The 23,899-nt window shown below is 32.8% G+C and overlaps 1 protein-coding gene across 1 annotated transcript in view; it reads right to left on the bottom strand.

Annotated features, from left to right (window-relative positions):
* Window positions 1-23,899, bottom strand: part of LOC111685486 (dmX-like protein 2) — a 90,402-nt gene that overhangs the window by 52,845 nt on the left and 13,658 nt on the right. Inside the window, exons 3-5 of the mRNA XM_046947299.1 lie at window positions 14,841-14,986; window positions 12,329-12,532; window positions 102-4,141 (exon numbers count right to left, since the gene is read on the bottom strand). Of these exons, the coding sequence (XP_046803255.1) occupies window positions 102-4,141; window positions 12,329-12,532; window positions 14,841-14,986 (4,390 nt within the window). The remainder of the gene's footprint in view (window positions 1-101; window positions 4,142-12,328; window positions 12,533-14,840; window positions 14,987-23,899) is intronic.

The raw sequence follows: 23,899 nt of genomic DNA, 5'->3' as shown, positions 1-23,899 counted from the left end.
TTGACAAACTAAAACATTGCCTGTTAGTTGGTAATGTAAATATTTCAATACTACATATTATTGTTTTTTACCTGACTTGTAATACATATTATTGTTTTTACCTGTCTTATAGAGGCATCGTCACTCTCATTATTGACTCCTCTAATACTGGGAACACTCAAACAGCGAACTAAATGTGCTAAAATAGCTTTAACCCATCGGATTTTACCACAGTTCAATAATTCCATTAATTGTTTAGGATGATATTGAGGTAATACTGGACATGCTATGCGAGATGCTTGAAATAGACCAAAATCTGTCATATAATCTTCATTTATAGTTGGGTCAGATGTACTTTGTATATTTGCAGAACTAGTACCACCAACTTTCTTTTTGTCTTTTGATAGTAGTTGCAGATTTGCGGTGCTTACTTTACTCATTAAAGGCATAGAAGCGGCACTTTTCAGCCTAAGTTTAGATGACTCATTCGCAATCGATCTTAAATCTTCGTCTCTTAAGTTTCTGGTATCAGAAATGTCTTCGACACTGTGTTGTTGAGTGTATCGTGGTTTCCATTGTGAATAAACATGCATTTCTGAATCCATTGCAACCACCAATATACCATCTCGCACCCAAGAAATTTGCATAGGCAAAGGAGGTAATCCATCGGCTGTTTGCAGATCAATTTGACGCAACTTCATCCAACGTATTTCATCATTAAAATGAGGCTGTGCCAGTGAGCTGGCTTTACGTAGAATAGGACGATTAGCTGATCTAGATTCCTTCATAGCTTTTATGTTTGCTTGAGCAATGTCAGATGAAACTGGAGTGTATAACAGAATTTTACTACCAACTGCTACTGTAAGGATATGTGATCCATCCTCTTTAGAAACCCAATCAAGTTGTACCAAATGTTTTTGCGTTAAAGGACATGTATTACCATTTTCAGCAATGCTTTTTCTCAATGATTGTAAAGTACTAAAACTAGGAACTGCTAAAAGACCAGTATGAGATTTAGTATTTATCTCTGGGGTTGAATCTCCACTACGAGGAGACCTCATTTCGTCGTGAACAGTAAAATTATGTAGAACTTGGTTAAGTCTTTGCTTTTTTTGAAGAATTCGATTATCGTGCAAATAACTCAGATCAATGCCATGATCAATATTTATTCTAGGTAAGTGTATATTTTTTAAGTGTATAGTATCTTCAAGAACCCATTCGCTTCCACCCGAGCTTTCGCACTCAAAAATGCCAACGCAAAGGTTTATGTATCTAGAATCTGGATCTCCGCATTTATTAGGACGCGTAAAACTCTTGCCATATTTATAAGCACAGGCAACGCGACCTGAATATGCAGCGCTTATGTTTAATGGCTGTCCAGGAATTTCTATAGCAGAATCCTGCTTTTTACTGAACATTTTCCATTCCGACCATACATATTGATTTTGATCGCTCGGGAATTTAACATTGCGATCGGTGCCAGTAGATTCACATTTCCAAAATCTAGAAATAGAATCGGAGCATGCTGTGACTATAATATAAGGAGCATAACATGCTGGGTATATTGAGGACGAGCTAAGATGTCCAGCTGCTGGTGATGCATGTATTACATCAACACCATCAGGTAAAGGCAATTCTTGCGTACAAACTTTTTCAGTTGTTATAACAATGTGAGGAGGCTCAACATTGTCCCCTTTATCTGTAGGTTCCGTTGCGTCTATATTAACTTCGGAATATTTGCGATGTGCATCAATATCTTCAACATCTTGTGTAAGATTGCTGTCTGGGACATACATTGCTGTTTCTGAAAGGAACGACTTCTGTTGCTTTGATGATATTACAATACGCCACATGTGAATTGTACTTCCTTTAACTGTTTTCTCTATTATAACAATGTAAAATGGTTCTTCGAATTCAGCATTCTGTTGTAGATCTACCATGGCGTCCATATCATTTTGATTACTTCGTTTAGAAGAAGTATTATTTGTTTTTGAAAGTTCTCCTCCAGTTATTAATTGAGCTTGGAATACATGCAAAAATTGAGTGTTTTGCCAATCATGCTTTGCATCAGATATGGGATCCAGCTGAATAATACAACCTGGGCGAGCTGTGGACTGCTGTGATACTACCTTAAGTTTGTCGTGAATTGCTGATTTCAAACCCTTAATTGTTGATGATGCATTCGAATACAGAGATGAAACCGATTCAGACTTTTGTAGCTTAGTTACACATTCAGATGCTGAAATTTCAGCTAATAAGGTTCTGGCATCTATAACTGCCTGATACACACGTAAATTTTCTCCATCACTTGCTACAAAACAAGCTGAGGGAGAGTTGCTATAACTTCCAAGAGTCGTGCTAGGCAATAATGTGGGAATCCAGGCAACATTGCTGAAGGCCGATATTTCGGGAGAGTTAATACGAGCAAGTTCGCTGACTCCTCCTGTATGGCAAAGCGGTCCTACAGAGTCTACCCTCCATAAAATTAATTCGGAACAGAATCCTGATGTAGTAAATACGTGATCCGCTTCGTTTAGGCCATTTGCATCGAAATTTGATCCACCACTTGTTGTAGATTTATTTTCACATTCTGGCAAATTATGATGAGACGTTGATACCAGTAAAGGTAAGACTGGATGACAATTAATATCATTTACACGGAATCTGTGACCAGATACGCGACTGACGTGCCCAATACTCAGAACTTGTGTGAATTTTGTTTTATATGCAAATGAAAGTTGCCATAAATTTAGAGTGCCATTCGAGTGTTTAGTAACCATAGACACAGATGGCGAAATGTCCGTAGATATACTTCCTGTTTGTGATTCTTTTGTTTTGTCATCGGATCCATCATTCTTTTCACTGCCTTTGGAATCTTGAACAGAAACATCATCGTTTTCATCTTCATGTTCATCTGATTCGTCTTTCATTAACATTTCCTCTTCTTCTGATACATCATTATCCTTACTTTTAACATTATTTGCAATTTCTCGAAAAACTAAAGGATGTGTACCCGTATTATACAAGCTAACCATTGTTGACATAGACATAGAATCTCCAAGTGGGAATGCATTCGGAATTCTGGTGGAGAATGAAACCTGCGCTTGCCGAAACGAACCTGGATAATAATCATCCAACCATTCAACAACCCAGATTAAGTAACTTCCGTCCACTGGATGAACAGCAAATAATAAATCCGGACTCTGATGCCAGTCTCTTAATAAACAGTCAATTTTTATATCTAAAGAATCCGTTAATTGGTTCACAATTGAATTGTTGTCATTATTTAATGAATTCATAGAAGTAGTATTTGACATAGAATTGATATTTTGTAAATTTGAAGCTTTACTCTCGTCGCCAGTCGCACTATTATCGTCCACAGACACCGATTTTGATCCATTACGTACATATTTCTTTTTTGTGGCTCCACCATTTGAGCAGTTATCTATTACATCAGAATTGCCTGTTGCTGTGTTATTTTCCTCATCAATCACTTTTTTTGTTAATTCTTGAAGTATAGCTTCAGCTTGAAGTGTAAAATTCATTTCTTTGTTATTTAGCCAATGAAGAATAAAGTTGTTTTGTGTTGAAGGATCGGTACTATTGGAATGCATTGATGGAACCAACGGTATGTCCGTTTCAGCATTTATAGATGCAGCCAAATGAAAATGGACGCCTTGTGATATTCCTGTGCCATGGAAACCATAAGAGTGGAAATCGTGTACACTACATGATGACGGAAGCGATGGTATAGGTCCGGGGTAACTATTAGCCACCATATTTAAGGTGGATGCTCCAACATTTGCACCATTTTTAGCGTGACGACGAATGTGGAAGCAAGTTTTCATGTGTTTGAGCCTCTGCATAAATCTATGTTTGTGTCTATGAGTTCTAAACTTTGGATTTTGTGAAGCTAAGGGATCAAATTGTGTCATATTTATTAGTCCATCATCCGGCAAAACCGTTTCAATCCAAATACGGCAAATATTGTCAAGACAGGAAGTAACGATCATATTAGAAACAGATCCTTTTGGCATATATTTGCTAGTTTTACGCCATATAATATTTGTAACTGCTCGTGGATGTGCAATATAAACATAAGTAAAATTAAGCTCTTTTCCTTCGTCTTTAGTTTTAGATGTATTTTTTGATGGAAACAAAACTAAAAGAAAAAAAATAAATATGATATTTAGATATATTTTTAATTTAAAGCCCAAGCATGATGTAAAAAGTAAGGTGGGAGCGTTTCGGCAACAAACACAATAATTTTTTGTTGTCTAGAGTTGGGTTTTGTCAAAATGAAATTTCTAAAATTGAATCATTTGAATTTTCTTATTTGAAAACTTTTTATGAACATTTTAATTCATAATTTTAAATTTAATTTTTTTTTTTTTTGCTTTGAAAACACAAATATAATTTTTTTGGATTAAAAATAAATTAATTTATTTTGATACAACCCAAGCACTTTTTAAATAAACAAATAAAAATCAGCTGCCTTAACGATTTCTCCTTACTTAGTGCATCCTGAGCCCAAGGTTATCGCATTTAAGGAATTTAATTAGAATTAAAATATTTTGACAGTCATCATAAAATTAAAATTACTAGTGCTCAAAGATTGCTAAACTTAAAACATGTTACAGCAATGGTAGAAGTTAACACACAATTATCCATAAATGCTATAAAATCAAATCCAAAATCAAATGATGATTTTAAAGGTAAGGCGAAGCCAAAAACCCCCTGTTGGAACTGTGGTGCCATGCACTATTCAAAATATTACACCTATTTAAAACATGTATGTACACAATGTAAAAACATGGGACATAAAGAAGGTTACTGCAAGAATCATCAGTCAGAAAACAAGTTCAGTCATGAAAAGAAAAATAAATATAACAAGAATCACAAATATTCAAAACCGAAGTCCAATGTTGTTCAAATCAACCGGATTTCGTATGAGTCAAGAAGGAAATTTGTCACAGTCAATATAATACCTTCATCATCAACAACATCTACAAATATAGATGTAAAAATGCAAATCGATACCGCATCAGATGTTTCGATTATTGGTAAAACGTTATGGCGAAAAATGGGTAATCCAGGCAAAAAACTGTCAAATCGTTATGTCACAAGCGCTTCAAAGGATCAGATCAAACTCATAGCCGAGTTTCCATGTCAAGTTCGGCTTCAAGGTGATGTAAAACATTGTAATTTATTAGTTGTAGACATTGATACTCTCTCAATTTTTGGGTCAGATTGGCTTGAGATTTTTGGACTATGGGACAAACCATTAAGCAGTGTATGTTCTCAAATAAAGGATCAAGAAATTGACATTAATGTCCTACATAACATCAAATCTGAATATGCAGATATTTTTCAAAATTCTCCTTCAAAATGTACTAAAGCCCAAGTACATTTACAACTTAAACCAAACGTCAAACCAATTTTCCGTGTGAAGAGACCAGTTGCTTATGCTATGCTAACTTTAATTGAAGATGACTTGCAGCGATTGGAAACATTAGGCATAATCACTCCAGTTGATAACGCAGAGTGGGCAGCACCCATTGTTGCAGTGAAGAAGCCTAACGGAAAAGTTAGAATATGTGGAGACTATTCATCTGGTCTTAATGACAGCCTAGAACCACATATGTATCCCTTACATCGTCCTGAGGACTTATATGCAAAAGTAGGGAACAGTTGTTTATTTACGCATATTGATTTGTCAGACGCGTATTTACAAACAGAAGTTTCTCCAGACTCAGCTAAACTTCTGACAATCAATACTCATAAAGGGTTATATACATTCAATCGTCTAGCTCCCGGTGTAAAAAGTGCTCCAGGTGCTTTTCAACAGTTAATGGACACCATGTTAATGGGTATAGATGATACAGCAGCCTACATTGATGACATAATCGTTGGTGGTAAAACGGTGGAAAAACACATCGAAAACGTAAAGAGAGTTCTTCAAAGACTTCGTGAGTATAGTTTTCATATCAAATTTGAGAAGTGCACATTCTTTGCAAAAGAGGTGAAATACCTTGGCAATATCATGTCTTCATCGGGTTTACGTCCTGATAAAGAAAAGATCAAAGCAATTTTAGATCTACCACCACCATCAAATATATCTGAGTTAAGATCATTCCTCGGATCCATAAACTATTATGGAAAATATGTTAAAAATATGACCAAATTAAGAACTTCTCTTGATCATCTACTTCAAGATAACACCAAATTTAAATGGTCAAACGAATGTCAACAATCCTTTGAAAAATTTAAGGAAATTTTATATTCAGATCTCCTTTTAACCCACTACAACCCGGATCTGCCAATCAAAGTTGCAGCCGACGCTTCAGGAAAAGGAGTTGGAGCTTACATTTGTCACATTTTTCCAGACAATTCGGAGAAAGTAATAGAACATGCTTCCCGTACTCTGACTCCAGCGGAAAAAAAACTATTCGCAAATAGAAAAAGAAGCACTTGGTCTGGTACATGCTGTAAAAAAATTCCATAAGTACATTTATGGAAGGGAATTTATCCTCTGTACAGACCATAAACCGCTTTTAGCTATTTTTGGAAGTAAAAAAGGTATTCCAGTTTATTCAGCAAATAGACTACAGAGGTGGGCACTTACTCTAATGATGTACACTTTCAAGATCCAGTACATAAACCCAAAAGAATTTGGTTGTGTAGATATGCTTTTAAAACTAATCGATACCGAGTTAAAACCAGATGAGGAAATCGTCATTGCTTGTACCACACTTGAGGAAGATTGCACAGCCATACTCATGGATCATTTTGATCAGTTACCTGTAACATTCAACATGGTTAAACAAGCAACTCAAAAATGTCAAACAATTCAGTCAGTAATTCATGCACTACAAAACGGATGGACTTCAAATAAAAATCCAGAACTGAATCAATTTTACTCTAGAAGAGAAAGTCTAAGCGTAGTTCAAGACTGTTTAATGTACAACGACAGAATCTTTATTCCCAAATGTCTAAGAAATAAGATCATGAGACAATTGCACCGTGGACATCCTGGAAAAGAGCGAATGAAAGCATTGGCAAGGAGTCATGTTTATTGGCCAGGAATAGATGAAGATGTCGCAATTTTTGTAAGAAACTGTCATAATTGTGCAGTTGCAGCTACAGCACCAGTGAAACACACATTACAGTCGTGGCCATTAGCAACAAAACCAATGGAACGTCTACATATAGACATAGCAGGATCTTGCAATGGTCAATATTATTTCGTAATAATAGACGCATTCTCAAAGTGGCCGGAAATATATCAAGTCTCAAACATCACATCTTCAACAATCATAGCCAAACTAACAGAAATGTTTGCCAGGTATGGAGATTGTGAAACAATTGTGTCAGACAATGGTACACAATTTGTAAGCGCACAATTTAATCAGTTTATCAAATCTCGTGGTATCACACATATAAAAACTGCCCCATATCATCCTCAATCGAATGGACAGGCAGAGAGATTTGTAAGAACACAAAAACAAGCTCTTCAAAAACTTAAGGATGAGGGAAATAGCCATGAGATACTTGAAATATTCCTACAGACTTACCGATCAACTCCAAGGGATAACTCAAAATCTCCAGCTGAATTATTTCTCCAACGAAAAATAAAAACATCGTTAGATTTGTTAAAACCTCAACTTTCAATTTCCTCACCTAAACTAAATATTAAAATGGAACAACAATTTAATTTAAAATATGGTGCCAAAGAGAGAAATTTTAAAGCAAAAGACCTTGTTTATGCACAGGTGTTTAAAAACAACAAAATGGTGTGGATTGCAGGTACAATCGTAGAAAAAGTTGGAAATGTTAATTATAATGTTTACATATACGACAATAAGACAAAATTAATAAGATCACATATCAACCAACTAAAAAGAAGATATGAAAATAACAATTTTAGTCAGCCAGATTCAATCCAACTCATGTTAGAACTATTTGGAATCAAAACGAATTTTATAAATCAATCTCATATACGACCACCAGTAGAAAATTCAACTCCATCAACCCCTCTAAGGCTAGTTGAAGCAAATGTAATAGCAAGTACTCCAGAACAAAGACAAGTTGAAGCAAATTCAACTCCAAGCTCTCCTGAAACTCAATTACATTCACCACTAACATTTAGCACTCCAATAGCTGAACCTCCAGCAAGTATTTCAAGACCAAAGCGAAATGTGAAACCTCCAGAAAGATTTGGTTTTACCAACTAACTTCAAAAAGGGGAGATGTTGGAGATACTTGTAATAATAACAACTTGTTTTATAATTTTAATTTATATGAAGAGTACATTGAAATATTTTATACATGTTTCAAAAAAAAAATAATAATAATAATAATTTTTCATTTATTTATTCTTACTTTGACTTTTCAAATAAATAGAACTTTTTGTTATTTAATATTTTATAAAAATATAATTTGTTTTAATATAAACCCCAACAATAAATAACAATTTTTAGTGCAAAAATTTAGCATTTTGTATTTTCTCTTTGGTCAACGATAGTTTCAAAGGCTTAATCTCGATCAATTTGCACACTCTTCTTGTGTTTTGAAGGTCCATATTTCATGCCAGCTTTCTCAGAGTTCAGTTGTAAGTGTAAATCCGATTTCACCATAAATTCTTAATCGGGCTTAACTCTGGCGACAGTAGGGACTAATGTAGTAATAAAATTTGAACAGTTTTTGGAAGAAATCCAGTGCTTTTACCTTATATTTGGGGTCATTATCCAGTTTGTTCAACGTATTTTAAACGTTTCGATCCTAAATCTTTACAAATATCAAAGTTAAATATTAATAGATATTTCGATATTCATGATTCCATAAATTTAAGGCCATCCGTCAATTCTATCCATGATAGAGAAGATGTTAGGGTTAGGCAGCCACTCAACCAAGCATGAGTGGCTCACATGGTCCACCTAGTTGCGGACCCATTGTGTTACCCTAGTGGTCGTAGGAGTCCATTTAATTATTACTCTCTACCTCCAGATTAAAACCATCCGGTTTGATTGACAAAATTTAGGATATTCTTTAGGCATATCCTAAAGTTATTACTGATACCAGCATTCTTTTCCTTCTATTTCCTTCGAAAACTTAATAGTAAGCTTGACCTGGGAGCATCGTATAGAGGCCAAATTGACCTCGAATTGAGGCCGATGGTTTCACTGAACCATCTGATTTGAGCCATATTATATAGTATGACCCAGTAGCCCACAGTTAGTAAGAGAAATACCAGTAAATGAGTCGATTTCACCATTCCTGGCAAGTTCGGCAGCTAAACAGTTTCCCTGACAGTTGCTATGTCCAGGGACCCACATTTCATATCACCCGATGTTTGATATGAGGATTTGATTCCAAATCTTTTAATATAGAAGCCACAGCCCACTCTCCCTCTCCTTTTGAAGCCGTCAGTGAAAACATTTGTTACACCATCAGTTGAGTGTGACACATGTACTGAATCCCTATTGGGAACTCGGATATGAAAGCGTCTATCGAAGTGAGGTTTCGCACGCAGTAGGCTACATTAAGATGAAAGGATTCGAAGTGTTAAATTATTCGTGAGTGCCCCGTACCTCTACTGCCGGAAAATGAACCGCACGCGTTTAGTCTGATTGCAGAATTAGGGGCTATTTGAATCGCCATCAGGTCAGTTGGTAACCAATTCATTATGATTAGTAGGGTCCTCTTTGGCGTCGTCCTTATTGCTCCCGTGATTTGGATTGCAATATTTCGCAAGGTACGTTCGATGGCTGCACAATGAGAAGCGATTTCTAATGCCTGCCACCATACAATAACACCATGAAATAGTATGGGCTTTGAAGATCCACTTGTTACCTTTAAGGTTGACTCCTCAGTTCGAACCAACTGCCCTCTTACAGGTATAAATAGCTATATAGCCTTATTAATCCTGTTTTGAATATTCAAATTCCAGGATATTTTACTGTCAAGGATTACTCCAAGGTATTTCGCATGATCACTGAGATTGAGCCTTACTCCATTTAACTTTGGAGGCATGAAATTTTCTTCCATGTGAAAAGAACAAGTTCAGTTTTCAGTGGGTTTACACTGAGGTTTCCAGACACCACAACCGCGATATCATCAGCATAAGCGACAGTCTTAATTCTCCTTTAGTAAGGAGTTCATAGTAGGGAGATGAGACATTGACTACACCCATCGTTGCACTAATGACCCTATTACTCAATAGTTTTTTGATAAGATGCTGAGTTTGCTTATTAACCCCTAGACCATCAATAATGGCATAGCTTTCGACATTGTTAAAGGCACCTTCAATGTATAGGAAGGCATGCGATAGTAAACATTCTACATGTCCGACTAGCGAGTGTAGAGCAATTTTCACAGACTTGCCTTTGGTATAGGCATGTTGTGATTTTGAGATCAATTCCGTGGGGGTGGTTAATCTCAGGTGTGCATCAATGAGTCTTTCAAGAGTTTTGAGAGGAAAAGACGCAAGATTGATTGGTCTGTAGTCTTTTGGTTTGGTATGTATGTCACATTATATCTCATCCACATATGAGAGATGTATAACATCCTAAGGCATGTTTTGTAGATCGATAGCAGCCATGAAAGTCCGCAGGTATGATATCATCTGGACCAGGAGATTTGTATGGGTCGAAACTGTTGAGCGCCCATTGGATTCTGTGTCTATTAATGACTAAAGAGCTTGTATCAAACGCTAGATGAACCTGGGTTGCCGTCTCCTCATTAAGAGGTTGACATCCCGGAAAATGAGTGTCCATTGGATTCTCTGTCTATTAATGAGCTTTTATTAAACGCTAGATGAACCGGGGTTGACGTCGCCTCATTAAGAGGTTAACATCCCGGAAAATGAGAACAGCTATTTCAGTGTTCTACCATGCGGGAACTTCCCAGATCGTCTTATTTCTATTAAGAATACTATTCATATTCCCTTTTATATTACCAATCATAAAATCTATACATCGATGTTCTGACAAAGAACAGTGATTAGATATGGTCTAATGCGTAATACTTTCGCGGTGCTTAGCACTCACGAACGTAATATCTAGTACCTCTCTTCTGAATTCCCTAAAAGGGTTCAGGAGCTGGTCGTTTAACGATTTGATAAATGTTATATAGATATGAGCGAACCTGATTGAACAAACATGTATATAGAAAACCAAATGCACCATTAAAAAAATGCGACTTAATTTGGAGATGGAAATATTTTATTTTAGGGATATTTCTTATCAAAAGCCTACGGAAAATGTATAAAATTTAATAGTTACAGACCTCTGAGAGAGCTGCCATGCAGTATGGATGTTTATTACGCATGAAGCGTGTTACAAACTGTTTAAGACTATGCATTTTTTAGTTGAAACTATCTTTGACCCAAAGAGAAGATACAAAATACTAAAATGTTTGCATTAGAATATATTAATTTAAAATAAAATGTTACTTTAGCACCTCGCGCCAAAAATGTATAAATGAGTTTTCTTTTAATTTTCTTAAGTGTTTTTTTCAACTATTTCGGAAGCTTTCATTTACGTTTTTTTAATCACGTTTTTGTTTTCTTGAAATTTTATGTTTTACTAATTTTGAGAGTAATTTCGTACATTTTGATTTTACTCTCTCTTTGCAAATACTTACTGGAAAAGTAAATAAACATAAAGTTATTTTATCTCCGTGAGCATAACTGATAAAATTTCTCATTGATTAAATGGTCAGCTCAAAGTGTTGGCCTTAATCCAGTTGATATTTTGCGATATTTTATTTTTTCCCCAAAAAAAGTTTACAAATTACAAACATGAACATAAATTTGCTCGCCAAGTGTATACTCCTAGGTAAATAGACAAAATAAACAGACCTCGAGCTTGAAAATTGATTTAACATCCAAAAACTTACTCCAAGTGATATACATTTTTTTCCTTAGTTCCCACAATTTTATTTTTAACATTTTTCACAACTGACAAAGATTGTTAATCTACAAGAAGGTTGTGACAATAAAATTGCTTGTTCACTTTTAACTACATACTTTAATGTAATATTTATTTAGTAGTAATCTTGTAATATTCCATTGCTCCAAATTTGGCTCACAAAAGATAGGCTTTTATTTCTTCACCCACTACAACAATCTAATGAATCAACATATAAATGTCGAATCGACTTTTTGCAAAACCTTTTATATATTTTTAGAAATTCTTAATTAGTGTAAAGCAAAAACTACACACAAAAATTGCTCAATTTTAAAATTCAAATACTTAAAAAATTATTATCCTTTTCAATTTAAGAAGTTTTAGTGGCAATTAATAATTTGAAAAAGCAATAAAAGCATAAATGTAAAGGATCAACTTACTTTGTTTGTTTTCGTACCAAATTTTAACAAGTCTATCATTACGACCGCATGTTGCAAATAAAGTGCCATCAGGACTAAACGCCATATGGTATATAGGAATTGCCGTTTGACATGACCAAATATTTTCCCATACTGTAGAATTTTCTATGGATTCGTTTGTAGGAGTTTTATTATCTCTGTCGCCTCCAATGACAAATTTAACACCTAAAAATTAAAAATTAATTATTATGTATTATTGCATTTTTACAAAATATTAAAAAATATTATATTAGGTAGATAAATAATTGTTTAAACAAATAAATTACAACAGAATAAAATCATGACTTAATGATGCAAAATATCAATTAAATTAAAAAAGTCCTTTCGAGAATAATTCTTTGAATTTTTAATGACATTTTCCTATTTTTAAAATTACTTTTAAAAAAATCCAGAGAATTGAAAAATAAAACCAGATTCAAATAGTAGAGGTTAATATGTTTCTTAAGTAAAGTGAAATTTAGTTCTTATTTATCTATCTATATATGATATTCCATCCACTTTTTGTCTTAAATAATCATATTGACACAAGACCATTAATAAAGTTCAAACAAACATTCATACATACATACATACATACATACATACATACATACATACATACATACATACATACATACATACATACATACATACATACATACATACATACATACATACATACATACACACTTTCATTTTTATGTATAAAGATATATCTTTATACATAAAAATGAAAGTGTGTATGTATGTATGTATGTATGTATGTATGTATGTATGTATGTATGTATGTATGTATGAATGTTTGTTTGAACTTTATTAATGGTCTTGTGTCAATATGATTATTTAAGACAAAAAGTGGATGGAATATCATATATACAAAAATTCGCTAATTTTTTAAACTATTACAGTTAGAATCTTAAAAATTTGCACGAATAACTGTAACATCCATTTAAATATTTTGGGAAATAAATTGGCGGACTACACATGAGGGGAGACTACCTATTAAATACAAAAATTTCTTTATCTGGGAAACGAATAGAAGTAACTTCTTCAAATTTTGCACCAGGAACTTTAATATTCATCTGAACATTGGAGCAAAAAGAGCGGACTTTCATTTTGGAAACCCCATATGAATTAATTAGAAAAAAGTATTAATGTATAGTCGGGCATATGATACCCTACACCAGTCTGTATGTTAAAAATGGGGATTATTTAAAAAATAAAACATTTGATTTGTTTTTAACTTTATTCCGGAATATTTTTACTTATTTTTGGCAAAAAAAAAAGTGATTTTTACAAGAGGGCTATTAATGTAGAATTTAAAATTGTTATTAGTGTTTATAGGTGAGTTTTGGCCTTCAAGTCATTTTCTGAAGGGAGTTTGAATGGAGGTTAGGGTCAAATGAGGCCCGATCATTAAACAAATCGGTAATGTCATTAAAAGTTCTATAAAACTTGCCGAGTTTTGTTGACATAATAGAACATTTAACTTAATTCTGAGCCCAAATGCCTTATTAGCGGGGTACGGTTGTATGAGGACTAGGTGAAATAATAGACCGATTTTATCCATTATCGATAGGCTACGTCCTTGAGCTAAATTTCATCCAATTATCTTAAAAATTGCGACCTGTACCTTGCGCAAAACTTTTACATGGACAGCCAGCCAGACGGTCGGGCGGACAATGAGGTTTTGGTACCTCCTATATTAATTAAATACAAAATTTCGTATATCTGGGAAACTATTGCTTATTTAAATATTTTTCATCGATTACGTTGAACTCTTAGTTAACGTACGGGTATAGCTAGTGTATAGCTAGTATGTATATAAAAATGAATGAGTGTTTGCATGGTTGTTTCTTTGGACTTTATAGACAACTAAACGACCGGAACGATTTTTCTAGAATTTTCACAGTGTGTTCCTGTATGTCTGAAAACAAAAATCTCAGAAACTGCAAGAGTTAGAGTGCTCAAATTTTGTATAGACAACATTGACATCCATAAGAATATTTTGAGGCTATAGACGGCCTGGTACATTCCATATGAAGTAAATATTAAATCAGTATATCTGAAAAAATATATCAGATAGAGTCTTTAAATTTTGAATTGAACACAAAAATTCGCTTATCTGGGAAACTATTTTAGTTAGAATTTTCAAATTTTGCACCAAGAACTTTAACATCCATGTTAATATTTTCTGTGATAAATTGGTGTACTACCAATGGGGTTCGTTGCACCGCCCATATTAATAAAATATACCAAATTCATTTGTCCTGAAAACTAATAGAGCTAGCTTCTGGACATTTTGAGGAACAAGGGCGGACATTAAAATCTTAATTAAGGTTTGGAAAAGTAAAGATATGTAAAAAATTTAGAAAATATATATCTGGAAAACTATTATAGTTAGAATATTCGAAATAATATAGTATATTTTATTTACATTATTTTTAGGGTAGCAAAACACACTGGATATAGCAAGTAATTTTATAAAACTTACCACTTGAATCATCCTCCGTATATTCACTAGACTTTTCTTTCCATAACTGAATTGTAGATCCACCAGTTAAAAGGCGTGTACCTTCTAAATTCCATGACAAAGTTATAACATGAGAATGACTGACAAATGTTCCAGTTTGAACCCATCTGCAAAATAACAATAATAAAGTTATTTTAAGTAAATTCAATTACAATTACATATAATGTGTGATTGAGGAATAACCAATTGCAAATGTATCAAACATATATTATTGTTGGCAAAAACAAATTCTTTCCAACACAAATACTTATTTTATCTCTTCTGATTTTGATAATTAAATTTAACTTGTATTAAATTGATCACAGTATAGTCAAGATAATTAATATTAATAATTAATATTTATTTTGTTGACCAGTTTATAACTTAATTGTAATATATGTCTGTCATCATTCATACCGCATAGAATAAGCATTTCAGAAAGATATAAAGCACAAAAATTGCTTGAAAACTTTCAAATTCCCCAGACCATTAACGACCATTAAACAAAGTATTTTTAGGGTATTTAAGACCAGTTTTATTTATTTTAGAATACATCTCTAAAATAAATAGACTTTTTGTCACATTTCGGATTTATGTGCTGTGAGACACGTTAATGGCCTGGGGAGTTTGCAATAACTTTTAAAGCTTTCAATCAATTTTTGTGTTTTATATCTTTCTAAAATGCTTATTCTGTGCACATTGACATTCCATTACAATAAAGTTCAAAATTTATTACAAAATTCCCAAATTTGAACAAAAACTTAAAAAATCTATATTTTCCCTTTGTAAATGCACTTGAAAACTTCAGAGCCGTTGCGACATCTGTTAACGTTATTCTATCAGCCTAATTTTTTTCATGACATAGTTTTACAAGCCATAGAACAATTCCAGAGGGGGACGGCCTTTCGAATAATTTTTTTTCCTTCATACAAGCTTTGAGCACTCTATACATTAAAGTGGATATAACAAATGTTTATTTAGTTCAGATACAGTAATATTACATATAATTTTAAATTATTATTTAAACTATCCGAATAACGAATATTTTTTTTTTTATTTTTATTTATTGAAACAGTAATATAAAAAGCCTCATTAAGGCCAATAAAACTTATATTACAAAGGTATTTTTCCTGAATATTATTTAAATACAATCCACTGAGCAATAAGTTTACATAACATACGAGTTTATTAATTGATTCCCCTGGTTTAAAAGCAAATTGTTTTATGTAAAAGTCTTAGCATATCGATCCCAAAGCAACATATATGTACCTTTATATAATCATTAAGTTTTAATTAAAAAAAAATAGTTATAGAACTAAAATCATATGTTAGAAAAAGTCGATAACAATTTTAGGCGAAATGCATTATTGGAGTGGGAAAACACACGAAGTTCTAAGGGCAAAACGTTCCATATACGAGCCACTCTGACAACAAAAGATTTTTCAAATAATGAGTTATTAATCCTAGGTATACAAATTTGTGGATTTCTAGACGTATGTAAAAAATTAAACCGAGAACAGAGTTGAATAGGTACTCCCCACTTGACAGCTTTATAAAAAAGGAATAAATTCCGGAGGTGAATGAAATTATTAAAATCACAGCCAAGAAAGCGTCTAACATATTCCGATACATGATCATATCTACGAACACTATACACATAGCGTATAATCGTATTAACAATTCGATTTAATACAGAAGTAGTAGTGGCCAAAGCACCCGAAAAAATCTCAAGGCCATATAAAATCTGGGGCATTAATACAGTACGTGCCAAAAGAAGCCTCACACGGTAAGGCAAATATACACTTGTTGAATAGAACCTTCGCAAAATATTAGTGACTCTAAAACCAACGTGGTCAACATGGTTGGAGAAACGTAAATGCCTGTCAATATATACACCTAAACATCTCACACAATCATCCAATTCAATGGAATAACCACCAATGGAAATATCAAATCCGTGCAGAAACCGCTCAGAATCTCCAAACAACAATGCCTTGGTTTTTGAATTATTCACTGAAAAATAATTTTGTGAGGACCACAATAAAAATCTCAAAAGAGAATTATTAATCTCCGATCTAAAATAATCATCCTCACTACGTACACCAGTACACAGTAACATTACATCATCTGCGAATATGTAGGGTTTACAAAAATTGTTTTCCACAAAACTTGAAGGTCATTAACATAGAGAATGAACAGAAGGGGACCCAAAACAGAGCCCTGTGGGACACCAGAGGAAAGGCGAAGTAGGTTGGAATAGTTACCATTCATCTCAACAAATTGAAATCTATCAAACTAATAAGAATATATTAGCTTACATGCTGTTTTAGAAAAATTAAAAAATGTTCTTAGCTTTCTTACCATTACACAATAATTAACTGAGTTAAATGCCTTAGCTAAATCAAGGGAAACAAGAGCCACTACATCATCATTGTTCAGGCTTAATCTCACATCATCACTCAGGTTAAGAAGTAGTGATGTCGTATTATGGCCACGACGAAAAGCATATTGACATGAAACAATTTGATCATTAGTAAAGGAAAGAATCTGATCTTTCAAAATATTCTCTACAGCCTTAGATAGTGAAGGAAGAATTGAAATTGGCCTACACATCTAAAAGAGAAAGAATCCAACTCATCCTCAAAAGAGTCAAAATTAATAAGATCATTATCAGCAGAGGTTCTAACATTAACAAAGTAGCTGTTAATATCATCTACATTTAAATTACATGACCGTTTGTCATTCTCCATAACACCAGACTGTTTTAATACTTTCCATAAATTATTTGAATCAAGTCCAGAAAATAATCGCGTATAAAATTTTCTCTTTTCCCTACGAACAACGTTCTTAGCCTTGTTCCTATATCTGCAATACACCCCCCAATTTAAAGTAGATTTATCAGCTAGATAAGCAGAGTAAGCTAAATCTCTTAATGAATAGGCGAGCAAAATTTTTCTGGACTTCATCCAATTATTATCGTGCTGAAGAAATCTTTTTTTGACTAAGGGAACGAAACTAAAAAGAGAGGTAATCAAGTTATTAAGAATATAGTTTTGAGATTCTACATCATTTGAAGACATATAAGAATTTATATTAAATTCCGATAATTTCAACAAGAGTCCGTCCCAATCAATTCTAGTAAAATCACGATATTCTACAAATTCACAGTGGCACAAAATATTACAAGCAAAAATTAGAGAGTGATGTGAAATTGATAGACATTGTGCTTGGTCAGAGAATTGAATTGTGGACTGATCACTTACTAACCAATAATCCAGTAACGACATAGTAGAATGAGCTATATCAAAATAACTTGGTCTAGAATTATGAAAGATAGAAATACCAAGACGTGTACACAAAGATCTCATTTGGACCGCTCTAGAAACATTAAACATATTGCAATTAAAATCTCCCACAACCACTATATTAGAAAATCTAGATAATAATTCAAAATAAGAGTTTTCAAAAGCCACTAAATCTCCATGCGGTAAGTATACCACACCAAAAAGTATTCGAACATCACCAAAATTTATCAGAATAAAAATAGATTCACAACCCTCAACAGAAACTTTTAATAAAACCCTAAAAGTAAGACCACGTGCAATATAAATACAAACGCCTCCACCTCTACCAGTCAACCGATCATTTCGAATTAATCTGTAGTTATCAATACGCACTGCTAAGTCATTGACTGACGGTTTAAGCCAAGACTCAGACACAGCAATAATGTCGAAATTACCGGTTACTATATTTTTAAATTCATCAAATTTAACTGTATTACAAAAGGGTCTTATACTTTGGCAGTTCAAGTGCCCTATCTTAAGTCGATCCGGAAATGAAATTAATTTATTTTTTATAAAAGATCCATTACTTATAATGGGATCAAAATTGCTTGAATTATTAATTGACATCAAAAATCAGAATAATTAAAACGAAGGGGAACCAATTGTAATCAAATGAATGTAATAGTTGCATTAAAAATATAGTAATAAAATAATATCAAAATTAAATTATCAAAGAAAAACAAAATATAAAATAAATTCATTAATAACTTAGCTATCATAGGTAATGAAATATGAGATCATAATACAAATTAATATAAAAAAATTAAAAGTATATATATTCTGGGTCCTTATCAAATTCTGAGTCAATTTAGCTATGTCTGTCTGTGTAAATCACGCTCACGATAAAACGAAGCAATAGAATTTAACCAAATTCTCCCAAAATGTTCTTCGTTTTCCTAAGTTGTTTGGTATTGAAAATGGGCAAAATCGGTTCACATCGGGAAAAGTTATGAATCAAAAATCGAAGAAAATAAACATTTTTTACACATTCTGATGTAATTTTCTCGAAAACTATGCAAGATAATTCCACAAAAATCGGCATACATTCGTTTCTGCACAAGAACTTAATTTCATATACCTCCCATACAAAAGTACATATTCCCGGAAATTTGATTTTTTGTTAATAACTTCCATCGTAATGTCGATATCTTCACAAAATTTTAGAAGTTAAAATCTTATGTTAATATAATTTATTCAGAGGAAATTTTTTTGGATGGGTCCATAATTGGTCATAGCTCCCATACAAGGTCCCCTCCCGAAAATCACTTAAACGCACATATATATCGATATAAAATTTGGAACAGGTATTGTTCTTATGCACAGAAATATTAAAATGACAGCTTTTTTGGGTAAATTATATATGTATTTCTATTTTGAAAATCTCTAAATCTTTCACACATGCATATATGCAAATTACTAAATTTATAATGTTCAATAAATCTTCGAATTGTAATAGACTTAACTTTTGAGATTTTTTCTATTAAAGACACGAGAAAACTTATTTCTACAAATATTTGATCAATTAGAAAAGTTATAACATAGAAGTAGCTGGTGGAAGGTATTTAAGATTCGGCACAGCCGAATATAGCACTCTGACTTGTTAAAAAATCAAAAAAGTACATTTACTTAAATTAATTATGCTTTTTTAAAGGAAGTCCATAAAATTACCTCACAAAAGTATTCGAATTTTTCCTGTATTTCACGTTTCATCATATTATACGAAATATAAAATTAGAATCAAATGTTTTTATACCCTACACCACTATAGTGGGAAGGGTATTATACGTTTGAGCTGATGTTTGTAACATACAAAAATATTGGTCCAATACCCACATAAAAGTATACCGATCGATTCAGAATTTTTTGAGTCGATTAAGACATGTCCGTCCGTCTGTCCGGCTGGCTGTCCATGTAAACCTTGTGCGCAAGGTATAGGCCGCAATTTTCAAGATAATTTGATGAAATTTGGAAAAAGCATGTTTTTGGCACAGGGACGAAGTCTATTGAAAATGGTTGAAATCGGTCCTTTATTTCACCTAAACCCATACAACCGTACCTCCCGATTTAAACTTTTTATGCCATAATTACGTCAAATATTCTATTATTTCTCTAAATGACACTGCAGATTTTCGTAAGGATCGGCCTTTATTTGACCCTAGCTCCCATACAAACCCCCTTCAAAAAATGTCTTAAACGTATAAAATTTACTTGTAACCATTTGTATCGCAATGAAACTCAACAAAACTAACTGTTATTTAAAAATATCTCCTTTTCCCAAATTTACCGAGGATCGGCCCATATTTGACCTATATAAAGCCTCATTTAGAAATTTTAGTTTTTTTTATCAATAAATTGCTCAAATATTTTGGAATTATGGTAATATTCAACATGAAAGTTTCTTTATAAAAAGTAAAAATTTTAAAAATATACTCATGGTGTAGGGTATTATATTGTTGGCCATGGCCGACTACACTTTCCTACTTGTTTTTTGCTTAAAATTGTTTAAGGGGTTACTATCAACCGAAGGGATATATTTTTGGCCCATTTGGACCACAATTTTGGGGAATAGTACCATCTTTTTATGTAATATCATTAAAATGTTGATCTAACTCTAAAATATTGATATCTGGTTAAATATTATTCACGATGATAACAATAAACCCAAAATCTTTGACTTACAGTGTTATTTTAATGTACAACATAGGCGTGAAAGTTATAAGTAGTAAAAACCTAAATCTACAGTAGAGGATGACGTTTTGTTAGGTATGTTTTGGAGTTGTATTCCGCTACAATGTCGGGGAAATTAAAAATATATATGTGCTAATATATACATGAATATATACTAGCCAACTTTGCCGGAAAATATCGATCTTAGTGGAACGAAAAGGATACATCATGGAACATTTAAGTACAGATCCTTACAACAAAATATATTATTTTTAGATACCTCAAGGAGTTTAATAAATCCCAACAATAAATTTTGGATTCATCTCTGGAAAAAGGAAAAATAAATTAAAATGTGGTCAAAAACCGACATTTTAATGATATTACTTATAAAAATGGTACAATCGCCCTAAAATATATCCCTTCGGTTGATAGTAACCCCTTAAACAATTTTAAGCAAAAAAACATTTGATTCTAATTTTATGTTTGGTATAATATGATGAAATGTGAAATACAGGAAAAATTCGAATACTTTTGTGAGGTAATTTTATGGACTTCCTTTAAAAAAGCTTAATTAATTTAAGTAAATGTAAATTTTTCAAGTTATAAAAATTGTGATATGAAACCTAAGGACTGTCTAGATAATATAACAAATGTATTTATTTATTTATTTTGCAGACAAAAATATTATTAAATTTGGTTTCTTTCCATAGAATACCTAAAGTCGAATACTTATAAGAGACACTGTATTTTGCATTGGTGTAACACTAATTAATATAATTTACACAATTAATTACTTTACATTATATTTAACAAACTATTGATTCACTGGAGCACCGTAGCAACGTGGGGTGTATTTCACTGTTCTATCGATGCTACAATGGAATGTGTTCCCTTGAAATTAGGAAACTTGTTCCCGAGAAAATTGATTATTCAGCCGCACTGTTCGCACTGATAAAGGCAAATCAAATGATTTTGGCCATCATTTGGTTGACAGACGGGCATTTCCAAATTGTCTAAAAATGTAGCTGACCAAATGGTATATTGTCAAATAATCTTATATTAATCCAACAATGCCTAAATTTAAGTATTTTCGAAAAATGTAATTGGTTAAAATTTTTCTGATATTTAATTTATAAATTTGTAAACGTTAAAATTATTCTTTCTACATTTTATTTTTAAAGACAACGAAAAATTGTTATCATTAATAACCTAAAAAAACAAAATACTTTATCTGAAAAAATGTCTTAAAAATCAACTTATTGTTGGCTTATTGTCTGCTACAAAAAGCCCAAATGGCTAGTACATTTGCCGGGCCTAATAGTCGGTCAGATACTAATATTAATTCCGACACTAGACTTCTGAAAATATCACCTTCAAAATTCTCAGGATAATATGTATTCCATTTCAGGATATACATTGATTCCTAGTTCATCATAACGATTGTCTGAATAAAGTTTAGAAATTTTATTATTTAAAAGGCACGCTTTCAGGAGAAGCCGAAAATTGAATTAAATGTATTTGTGCCACAGAGCAAATTCTAGAATCTAGGTATCACAATAAGCGAACCTGCATTTTCTTATTGTGATACACTGAAACTTTTCGACATACCAAAATCTGATGGTGGATTTTAATCAATCAAAACTTTACTTGACTCAACCCAATAATGTTTATCCTCACTTAGGAATCTGAATAAAAACACCCAAAGCTGGGATCCGATTCTTATACATTTACTTGTGCAAAAGTTAGAAAAGATTGGAAGCAAACTTTAAGATCTACCACAGAACTGCCGGTTTTATCAAAAATATTTGTCCAAACTGTTTTGTAGTCGGACACGATCACAATAATTGTGGTTCTCCATTTAGTTGCATTATTTGTTAAGAACTTCATCATACGGTTCATCACTTAGAGGACAACCAAAACTCATCCCTTTCTCCTTCTCCATTCAAAGCTAATGTTAGCAAAACACCTAAAGTCTCAATCCATAATGCATTCGGAAAACAATAATGTTATTCAGGCTAATAAAGTTCACATAAATAATGCTAATCATATTAAAATCTTTCTGGGAATTAATTACGAAGAAGGAATTTTATGCAAGAGTACAAGTCATTGGGACATATGATGAAAATTGGAAAATATCCTAAAGACATTCGCCAGAATTCTTATTTTTTACCTCATCATGATGTCTTTAAAGAGAACAGCACAACACAACGACCAAATTGGGATGTTTTTTACGGAAGTTGTCATTTAGACAATTGTCTCTTAATGAGGAACTCTCACCTTGTCCAGCACAATATTGATGACATATCCATTTATAAATTTAATACTGTGGCATATGGCACCACATCAGCGCCTTATTTGTTTATTCGTATTACAAAAACTTGCACATGATTTTGAGCACGAATTTCCTTAAGCTTCTAACATTATACATAATATCTGACTCTTACATCAATGATATTATTTCAGGATCAGATAATATCGTAAATGCCATTAGTTTGCAAAGAGAACTCTGTATTACTCTTATCTCTCTGGGACTGACGAGGTAGTCTAACAGACTCCAAAAAATCAGAAAAATTAGATTTTTCGATTACTTTGTACTTTGTCAATAAACACTGTTTAAGATGCATTTTCGTGTCGAAGTTAAAAAAACAAACAAAGTTAAAATGACAAATAGCAGCCTAGGCCCTATAAACATAAATAGTTAACAGAAAATAAATATAACCTTTCAAAAAATGGTGTCTAGCAGTTACCACGTCAGTAAAATAATTATAAAAAATCCACGCCGTTCCCAGAGGGTTAAAAAAGGTGGTTGTAATCTTGGCAATTATTAATAATTCGAATGAGCTTTTAAAAAATTTTCTGAAGAATGCAGGGAACCATCTTAATTTTTAAGCAATTGTAGAAACATGGGTTAGAATGGGATGAGCAAATACTATGGGAAATTGAAAAACATTGGCTTAAATATAAATCATCATTGCCACAACTTGCCAAATTGAAAATTCCTCGATAGATTCGTTGGTAGAGATAATCTAA

The sequence above is a fragment of the Lucilia cuprina genome, chromosome 3 (genome assembly GCF_022045245.1).
Source record: "Lucilia cuprina isolate Lc7/37 chromosome 3, ASM2204524v1, whole genome shotgun sequence".
In the NCBI taxonomy this organism is placed as follows: Eukaryota; Metazoa; Arthropoda; class Insecta; order Diptera; family Calliphoridae; genus Lucilia; species Lucilia cuprina.
Note: the sequence above shows the minus strand (reverse complement) of the source record. Positions and strands in the feature narration are given on the sequence as shown.